This window comes from Brienomyrus brachyistius, chromosome 23 (genome assembly GCF_023856365.1).
Source record: "Brienomyrus brachyistius isolate T26 chromosome 23, BBRACH_0.4, whole genome shotgun sequence".
NCBI lineage: Eukaryota > Metazoa > Chordata > Actinopteri > Osteoglossiformes > Mormyridae > Brienomyrus > Brienomyrus brachyistius.
In genome coordinates, this window is record NC_064555.1 from 1,193,394 (window position 1) to 1,203,903 (window position 10,510).

General features: G+C 44.3%; 1 protein-coding gene across 4 annotated transcripts; it reads left to right on the forward strand.

The window, feature by feature from the left end:
• The first annotated feature begins 112 nt into the window (after positions 1-112).
• kiaa0895 (KIAA0895 ortholog) lies at positions 113-8,897 on the forward strand. 4 transcript variants are annotated; one of them, XM_048993422.1, is made up of 8 exons: positions 113-233; positions 2,595-2,666; positions 3,378-4,024; positions 6,603-6,746; positions 6,974-7,106; positions 7,215-7,520; positions 7,662-7,759; positions 8,002-8,897. In XM_048993422.1, exons 2-8 carry the CDS (start codon positions 2,642-2,644, stop codon positions 8,158-8,160), a joined length of 1,512 nt encoding a protein of 503 aa, XP_048849379.1. In that variant the 5' UTR covers positions 113-233; positions 2,595-2,641; the 3' UTR covers positions 8,161-8,897. The 4 variants fall into 4 exon arrangements, with proteins under 4 accessions (XP_048849379.1, XP_048849380.1, XP_048849382.1 ...); XM_048993423.1 differs by having other exon boundaries at positions 136-233; positions 2,590-2,666; XM_048993425.1 differs by lacking the exon at positions 113-233 and adding an exon at positions 1,637-1,775.
• Positions 8,898-10,510: the final 1,613 nt, after the last annotated feature.

The window sequence follows — 10,510 nt, forward strand, 5'->3', positions numbered from 1 at the left end:
ATTGCGCATGCACCAGATGGTGAATTCGTGATTGACAGACTTGACATCAAATAGGAGAAAGATATGACGACTGAGACACACCTCCACAAGGCCGTTCAATTCTCGCCAGCCCCAAAACGTCAAACTCCCAACGTCCTAGTTTTCGGAGGAGTTATGTATGCGGTTACCGAAGTAAAATAAATACCACCGTTTGTTCTGGAAACTGGACGACGTAATTTATATTTTTAATTCAGGTACTTCCGTACCTTTAGTACATTTTGTACCGTAGTACATTTTGCACCAAATAGTGTTGTTGTTAAAAAACATTAGAGGAATGTTGACCAAGGTATTATATACAGAATATAGTTTATATATTTATAAATAGTTATATATTTTTCCCTGAAAAACTCTATACATCGTTTATCTGAAAGTTTAAAAAGAACAGCTACACGCATAAGAGCGTCATATAAGAGGATATTTGGCATAACCTACTTAGAGAGATTACTTATATGATGTTTGAGTTTGTGTTACATAACGTGCATGTAAGAGACTGGTTGTGTAGCCTACAGTTTTAGTAAAACTGGCAAATATATATATATAAAAAGTATACAGGCGTTAGGGAGCAGGAAGTGATCAAACAGTGTGTTTTCTGTCAGCAGTATTTTTAGAACGCTTTGTAAGTTTTTAAGTGTGAGTTCAGGGGTTGAAGCTGACAATGCTTGTTTTGCGTGCTTGTTAACAGGAGCTAAAATAACCGCACCAGTGATCAAAGCAAGTCGCCTCATCGTTATTCAGAATTGTTCTTTTCATTATTTACAAATGATTTTCTCTGCAGACAGTTTTCTCCAAATTGACCTGTCATGTTATTTTTTTTTTAATTAAAATTAGTTTTAGTTACACAAATTTACTCAAGCAGTTTATGCTAATTGTGTTGAGTATACTTCACGCAGACGAATAATGTATAATATATAGGATTAATAGACTCAGGTATTGCATTAATCGTACAAGGAACACGCCAGAAAACTACTTTAATGTCATCTGGCTCTGATCCCTCATCACTCCTGCAGTAAAGCAGTCATTAAACACTCATCTATTTACCCAAGTCACTTCACCTCGCTGCCACCATCATTCAGCATATTTGGTGACCTTAGCAATTAGTCTTCGATGGCAAAAATACAAGTTGCATTATATGTTGCCAAGTCAGCTATTCTTTTAAACCGGAAAACATGCAATGCAATAAGCATTGTACACTGGTTAAATCTTTTCCGAGAATCGATATCAATAGAAAAATATACTGTCTAAATTATGAAAGATCTATGAAATATTGAAATAGATTCGTAAAATACAGGTTTTGCTGGACACTCAGTCCCACCTGTCCAAGAGTATGTCATAATAGTAATAATACTAGTACTACTAATAATTAATTGTTTAACTGTTAGGTTCAGTTGTTGCGCCTTCCGAAAATGGGCGTGGCTCTCAGGGTGCAGTTATATTTATGGGGCTGACCACACCGCACCGTCTCTTCTGTGGGTCCGCTTACAAAAGAGAATAATCCACATTTTGCTGTTAAACCGTATCGTCGATGGTTGTTTTCAGCCGTTATTTTTAAATAATAAAGTACAAAAAAGAAACTCGGACACCACAAATTGGTTTGTTTATATATTGACAGTGATATATATTAAATATTAACGACAGCTTGGCACTGATAGGTGTATCGGGTTGGGTAAATTCCAGTCAACTGAAACGCTACAGCACTTGTAAACACGATGACTGTTTCCATGGTTTAGAGTTGCCAGGTAAATTATGGATTAAGCCCTCGAGCAGGAGCCCAGATAATGTACTACAGACTGCATGTTCAGGAAGCAGGGGAGTACAAGGTCACCATCTCGCAGCAGATATCAGGATGATGTGCAGTCCATCTGCCAAGCTGCATATCAAGATGTTCTCTGCGGTTAAAGTCTGTCTGGCACTCTGGCAATTATAATTTTGGTTGCATGGGAAGCACATCGTGGATAAATCATTTGAATTGCAGATGAGGGTTTTGAAGGCAGCTGACATGGGTATCATTAAGACTGAACGTTTACATTTTGATGTTTATTTGTAATCTTACAAAATATTTCACAGTTTGAGTAACATTAACTGTAAAATATGTTTGTTCTTACACCAAAACTATAAATAAAACTAGTGGCATATTAATAAGTTTTTACAGACATATGTACAGAAAATGTAAAGATGAAATGAAAGGCTTATGTTACTATAGCCTTGATACACATATTATATATATATATATAAACTGTATATATGCTGTATATAATACTGCATACAGTACTATATACATATACAAAATTCATTTTGCCCCCTTAGAAACCCAGAATTTACATAGTGACGTGTGCATGTGTCATGGCAACTGCTGACGCGCTGTGCCTGTCTGTACCATCAGTCCGCAGCAAGTACAAGCGGACAGGCTGTGGAACCGCACGGCTGGGCAGGTCCTGCCGTTTAATGTAATGCCATAATGCTATTTCTGGGAGTCTCCAGTATATGAGGTCTGCATTTTTATAGCATTTGTTTTCTTTTCTTTTCGCATTTTGGATTCTGCGGCATGGCTAGAACAGCCGGCTAGCTCCCTTTGCCAGAAGATTGCTCCGTTAGACCCGAAGACATGCTTGAATCAATAAAAGTAACCGGTACGTGTACAAAATTGTTTTATAACAGGTCTTTTTTCCCATTGCGTGATGTAGGTCATACTTGAATAACTAGATATTAGTTTCTCGGTTATGCAAGATTTTTTTTAGTAGAGAGAATGTAGGTTGAAGTTAGGTATCGAGCTGAATACCTGGTTACTGTAAACGAGTAAGAAATGTATTACATCGAAACAGTAAATCGTAAAAGTGTTAATATTAAATATGTCGAAAGTGCAAGAATGACAATTAGTAAAATTTACGGATAGGAAGAATTGCGGTCGATGTTTAATATGTGTTTGTTTTTTTTCCTGTGATGCAGTGTTGCCTGTTAATGCCAAAATCTAATCAATTAAATACATGTGTATATGTCATCGAATATGCACGTAGAAATGTCTGACTTCTGAAATTCACAATCATTTTGAGCAGGTTGTAATGGCTGTGAATTATGGTAAATGACTGTGAAGCGATGATGAAAGCGTCATGATGAATGTCCGTTGACATCACCCGCTGGGGCGTTAAATCCTTTGCTTTTGGGAGCGATGTCAGTTTACACCACTGCGTGATATGTGCTGAAGGCGGTCTGGACCTGTTACTTCTGCCCCATCGCCCTGCCAGAGTGGGAAGGATATTCCCATTTGCTTTTGCTCCTAGTCATTTTGTGGGACGTTTCTGGTGAAGCCTCTTGGTTTCCTCTCATCCTCTGTCTCATCTCAGAAAGGCTGCGTTGGCCTGAGCTGGAGATGTCTAAGAAATACCTCCTGAGTCCCTCAGAAAAGCCAGGCAGCCCGAATCATATGTGCCTGGAGAAAATGTCCTCCGGGGTGCTGAAGAACCTGTTCACCACCGGTACCAGTAGCTACAACGTCTTTCTGCAAGCTGAGGAGGAGGAGAGGCGCAGCCCCAAGCACTCACCCCTCCGCAGGGCAGGGGCGGCCCAGCACACCCCCGTCACCCTCCCCCTGTGTGCTGGTCGGGGGGATTATGGGGACAAGAAGCAGACCCGTATCTTCATCACAGCATCCCTTTCCGCTGTCCCCCTGCCCACCCCAGCGATCACTGTGATGGGAAACACGGTGAATCTGTCTCCTAGGCCCTACATCTTCTCTAGGAGGATTTTCCCCTCCGACAGTCCGCACACGAAGTTCCCCCTGCTGGCCAAAGGGAGCGGAGCGCGTGGCGGAGAGAACGCCCTTAAGAAGATCTGCATCCTAACCGCCGTCAAACCGTCCAATTTGGACAAGGAGAAGGCCAAGTTCTTCAAGTCCAACTTCACGTACAACCCACAGTTTGAGTACAACAATCCTGTCTCTCCTGTCATCCTGGGACGCTATAGCAACGCCTCAGACAGGTTTCTGACTCAGGTAAGACACCCCACACTTAAGATGTGTCCACTTGTTTGTTACTGTCATCCAGGTACATAACACTGGCAGGGTGCCCTGAAACAGCTCATGCAGCACACGGTATGTCTATATGATTTCCTGATCCTATTTCACTTATTACCAATCTTGTGATCCCTTAACTAGCTGACTCAGATGCAGTGTATTGAGAGTCACTGGTGACTAGTGGGTAGCAGACAGCCAGTCCTGTTGCTCGCCTCGTGATTTTTCCATCGTCCTCACGCTCCACATCCTTTCGTGAGATGCAGACTTGAGCCATCCGGATCCAATGCCGTTCGGGGACAAAGGGTTGAGGTTTCCATCCCTGTTACTCAATCTCTCCAGATCTTGAGTGGGAGAGCAGCACCTCAGTCGGGTAGATCGTTTTTAGTAAAGGAGAGCAGTTAGGGGTGTCCAGGCTCGCTTTGTAGGACATAGTGATGATAGAGCAACCTGCCCCAGAAACTGTTATCTAACGCTGCCCCTGGGTGACTTTGCTGCCACCTACTTCACAGGCTTGCTGGAATCTTTCATAGCAAAATGACTCGGGCAGCCTTTGTACAGTTAAATATTGTCAAAGATATTCAGGTTAAATGGCTGACTGATAATTAAAACAGCAAGTCCTTGCCGAAACACTCAAACATCGAGGGGAGGTGTGTGGCTCAGGGGACTAGGTGTCTGTATCAGAAGGTTGCTGGTTTGAATCCTGAGGCCAGCAGACTACTGCCAGTGTTGGGCCCTTGAGCAATACTCTTAACCCCCCCCCCCCAACCTCCAGGGGGTGCTGGACACTCGCTGGCCGTGTGCTGTGACATCTAAGCTTGCTGTTACCTGTATGTGTAACAGAGCGCAAGATGAAATAGGTGAAAAGACGAGTTCCCCATTAGGATGAATAAAGTATCTCTATTCTATTTGGTTGCAAGCCCCCATCTTTAACCACTGTGTATTCCACTGTGCCTCCTGACCTGAGATGAGTTAGATTGATTATTCAAAACCTGGGGTGAGTGGAGCCCCATCAAGCCTAAAATGGCAACATGAATCGCATGAACATGACAAATATTTGGTATTTACAGGTTGTAACCATAATGTATGGTATATATGCACCAATGCACTTTGCTCTTACATAATGCTCTGACATTATCGTCAGACAATAATCTAACGGAAAAACTGGTGTAGTTTTAACACATACACAGGAAAACAGACAAGGGGGCTGAGAAAAATCAATACTGGTAATAACTGGTAAAAAAGTGGAGCAGGGCTCTGTTTGCAGTGTGGATGGGGGTGTGATGTGAAAGTGGTTCAGTTTTGACGTAGACTATATTCACATGTGAATTACAGACCGGAGCATCTACCTTGGTAGCTCGTTTTCCGCATACAGGCGAAAGATGCACCAAAATGAATTTCAAAATGATTTTGACTTTGCATAACCTGCTGACACTGAAACGGATTACTCAAGGGTTAGGGTTAGTGTTTATTAGAGAAATGGGAAAAAAATATGACACATTTTACGACATGTTAATGACAGTGACAGTCAATCAATTAATGAAGGTGAACCAACTGAACAAATTTTCATATATTTTTACAATGTTAAAACCTTCCAAACTCAACAAATTATTAATGGATTATGATTTTTTTCTTTTTTACAGTAATAGCTGCTTCCCCTCATGCCCGTAGATCCAGGGATGCAATAGACAGCAAATGTAATGTTAATCTATGACACTGAGTGATTCCTCCAGAGAGCTGTGCTCTCAGTAGCATTATGGCTAATCACATGTCAGGCCTATTAAGCCAGTGATGTGTATGTCTTTGCTCTAGTTCAGAAGGTAATCAATACAATCATTCTTCCCTTGCTGTACGGTCATCACTTTGGGGTAATTGACATGCACCTCTTCTATCACTAATGGTTATATGCATATGTGATTATGCCATTAATCATTATGTTGAAAGGTGATTGCAGAACTTTGGCATCACTGGGAAATATCTGTGTCATTTCCTATAAGGAATGGTGAGATTGAGCTGTTAAGCGCAGTGCATGTGAAATCCAGCCTCTGAGACGACCCAGAACCCGATTCAAAGGCAGAACAAAAGGTTCGGGAGTCATTTGACAATGGCGGCATGTAATCGAGAGCGAGGCTGAAAAGTTAATTACCACGTCTTACTTGTTTCACGGATAATTTACGCAATCCAAGGAGCGAGAAGCCGGCGAACGAACAGGATGAGCGGAACAAACGCAAGGCAGAGTGACTTCAGCGCGGAGCCCTTGAGTGAGGCTTTTAACCCCCCCGTTGCCCCAGGGACTGTCTGACCGCGACTTCCAAATTGTATGTTGTTCTGGATAAAAGCGTCTGCTAAATAGATGTCATTTTCAGATCATTAAATATGCCACAGTAAACAATTATTCCTGCAAAATAAATATGTGCTTAAGCTTGTTTAAAACGCTACTTCATAATCACAGGAAAGCAGTGTGGCGATATCCTGCGAATGTAAGGAGCACAGCAGGTGAACGAGCCAGTAAAACAGGCTTAGGTTGGTGTACCATTACAACCCCCCCTCCCCCCCCCAGGCAGTGAGGATCATGGAGCTGGCCTTGGACAAGTATGGCAACTATGAGAAGTTCCAGCAGGCCACCGGGGGCAGCCTGCTGTCCAAGGGCCGCATCTGGAACCGTGTGAAGAAGTACATGGAGAAAGAGGGCTGTATGGGAGAGGTGAGGGGGCTGGGGGGTCTAAAGAAGGGTGGGGGTTGTGAGGAACACTGTGTAGAGGGTGAGACAAAGATCTTTTAAATGAAAACAATAAGGAGGGCTTCTTGGGGAAGCAGTACTTGGGTGCATGGAGGGCATGAGATTCAGGACGTACACATGGATTCATTTCATTTTACGATGTTTGGCCTGTGTTCAGTCTGGAGTAAAGCAGATCTGTTCTCTTTGAGCAGATTGTGGTCCATCTCTCAGAGGACCTCCTTTCCAGAGCATCCATGACAGTGGTGAACAGTCGGCCCACGCTGACCATCAACATGTCCACGGCGCGGGAGCACTGGTTAGAAGGCATGCTGCGTCACGAGATCGGTGCGTACCGCCCGTCCCCCGGCACCAATTGCGGGCAAATCAAAGACCCCTTGTCTTCAGTATAGGGATAAGGCACGTTGGGGTGAGCCGGCTGATCTGTGTGCTCAGGTACGCACTACTACCGAGGCCTGAACAACAGCCGGCAGCCGTGGAGTAGCGGCGCAGCCCGCAGGAGGCACTCTTTGCGGCCGCTGAACCCCACCGAGGAAGGTCTGGCCAGCATCCACAGCGTGCTGTTCCGCCGCGACCCCACGCTGTGGCGCGCAGCCCTGCTCTACTACACCGTGTACCAGGCCAGCCGGCTTCCCTTCGCCCAGCTGTTCCACAGCCTTGGCCGCTTCGTGCAGGAACCCGGCACACGCTGGGACTACTGCGTACGCGCCAAGAGGGGTCAGACAGACACCTCCCAGCCAGGTACCTCGCTTCCTAAAAATCCTTAGAATGTCCTTGCCAGCCGTACTTGGTCACAATCCTCCCTCTTCAGCTGTGCGTGTATTTTTATATTTATATATGCAAATTTTCAGCAGACTTTCATAACAGTCATTTGCATGGTAGGCTGTTTCAGCAAGGACCAGGTCTACCTCGACGGCATTCTGAAGATCCTCAGATACAGAGAGAAGATCGACTTTCCCCTCCTGATGGCCCTAGGCAAGGTAGATGGGGCTGACTCTCGTCTGTCTGGCCAGAGTCACTGGCAGCCCTGATAACCGATCCAGGCAAATCTAAATGAAGTGGAGAGATTAGCCTGATATTAAAAATTTCCACATAAATTGCCATCAGAAACAGTTGATTTGCATAAGGGATCTAGCTGATCTGGCTGTGGAAGGTAGATGTAGTAGGAAATTCTTAATGTATTCACTGGAAATTTACATCAAAGTTATACTTTCCTGTGTAGGTGTCCTTCGAGGATGTGGACCGGCTGAAAGGCCTGGCAGATATGGACCACGTACGCATCCCCCACTTCCTGCAGGACCAGGCTCGCTACCTGGGGCAGCTGGAGAAGATCATGGAGGTCAACCGGTTGACGGATGCGGAGCTACGTGCCCTCATCTGAGCATGCTCGGGGCAGCCCGGGGAGCACGTGGGTGTGCCGTCGCATAGCATCATGCGACATCCATCCCCTGCGTCTCAGTTTCGTGTATGGTGACCACCTGCTATGTCCAAGTGGCTTGGTATCTCTCTCGCACGGTACCTTCACTTTGAAAATCAGATGCACTTCAGGCCCCTGGATTCCCCATCTAAAAATGCCTCCTCCTGATATTGATGGCTATGTACGTTGCACTGCTGCACCAGAGGGGGGCACTGTACTGGAAAAGACCACATGACTTTTTATCATCAGATGAGTGAGAGGAGCCTTGGTGCCCCACAGCTGAGATTTCGCAGAATGGAATCAGGTTGCTGTAGCCTCAGGAGGGGGAGCCCCCGCAGTGGTCAGACCTCTGCAGATGCAATGCCGGCACTGTTTATATGTAAACATGACCTTTGACCTTTTGTACCGTACCATTTACCTGATGCTTTCTTTAATAGCGGCAGTGACTTTTTAACCATCTAAAGGCTGTTTGTAATGCGCAGTGTCACAGATCAGTGGTGGTGGTTTGTGGCTGTCGGACAACTGGTCAATGATTATGTGCCGTCGTGTTTCAGGACTCACACAACTTCTGTCACAAATGCCAAGTCTCAACAATTTGTAATATTTATATGTCTTTATTCACACCCTATGTGTTAATAAGATCCCATTTCCCCCCATGGCGTTTAAAAAGCAAATAAAGTAACTAAGGCCCTGTCATCAAATCCATTCACACTATTTGTGACTCCTGTCTAGTTTGCTGCATTACTGCCAGCAGCAGAGGTTACCCTAATGTAAGTGGCTCCCCACTGTCTGAGTCTGATGCCTTCTAACCTGCAGCGGTCCTACAGCCCCCTGGTTTCCCGTGGACATGCCGCCATTCTGCTCAATCTCCCCGCCTGGCATCTGGTAGCTGCCCGGCCGATGCAGGTTTTAGTCACCTTCTATTAGGTTCTTTATGGTAATACCATCTCACACAGATTTCAATGCCTCGTTTCCCTCATTGCGACTCACAGCTGCGAGTGGGAAGCTGCATGCATCTAATTTCAGTTTCAGGCTCTCGTTTTCATTTAAGAAAAATGTAAAGCATTTTTTTTTACTGCCAGATGGACAGAGAATCTAAAATCTAAAAATGGGCAGATGGAGGAGATCACAGCTACATCTGCTGGTTACTGAGGAAATAAATAGTAACTCTACAGTGGATCACAATCTCTGGTATTTGACTATCTGCCTATGCTATTTTGATGGAGAAATTTAGACAGAGGTCAGGGGTTATGTTTACAGCTCTGGCCACATATCCATGTTAACACCCCTGACCACACATTACTTAGGGGCTGTGCTAATGGGCTAAACACTAAAAGGCACTTAAGGAAAAAAAATGAACCAACACCAACAAGGGCCACTAGGGGGCAGTCAGCTGGACATGAGCCTACAGAAAGCAGGTCTGCTTAGAAACATGAAAATTCACTTGCCGCAAAACTGTCTACAACTTTAGCGGGTTTGTCAGCACCCTGCCGAAATGATGTTGAGGCAGACATTACCGTTGAATAAGAGAGAAAGTTGGCTTGCAGAAACTCAACAATTGCATTAATATATTTAGAGAGACACGACTGAATAATTATAATGGCAGTGAGCTTTGCCACAGGAAGGAAGCAGACTGGATAATTGTTTGGAGAATTGTCTAAAACACTGGAGTCACAATTTGAATTATTCATGTAGAGTATTTGCCATGGAAGAATAAATCCATTAAAGTTCAGGTGAAAGTCTGGGACAGAGAGTTCAGCTGTGCACAGAATCTTAGCCACCTCTATACAAAGCTCTCGTGCACTTCTGAGAGATGGCAGATTTCGGGTGTTGCTGGGGATGCCTGTCTTTGTCTTAGACCTTAAGTGACCTTTCCGGCCTGTATTTCTTGGGTCTCAAATGTGTTGAAAAGTCGATGAAAGACCTGATTCTTTCGGCGCGTATTTGGAATGCGGGAAAAAAAATATCAGGCAGGGCTCTGTTCTTAAGAGTACAAACGCTTAATGGAGTATTGAAGATGGTTTTCCTGAATATGCATTCCCAGGCTTCCTGCTGCATCGCTATACTACATACACCCTGTAATAAGAATATTTTATGAAGCTCCATAATGTCTCAATGTCTAAAGATTCACTGGAATGGTTACTGGAGTTTGTTTGCAAGAAAACAAATAAATGTGGAATAGTGCTAATTCCCATCCCATTGAACAGAAGGAGTATTGAAATGAACAAAATCCCATTGTTACATGGATTTATCACAGAACAGGGACAATACATCTTCTGTCTTTGAGCCCATTCATACTGTGTTTTTCCATGTG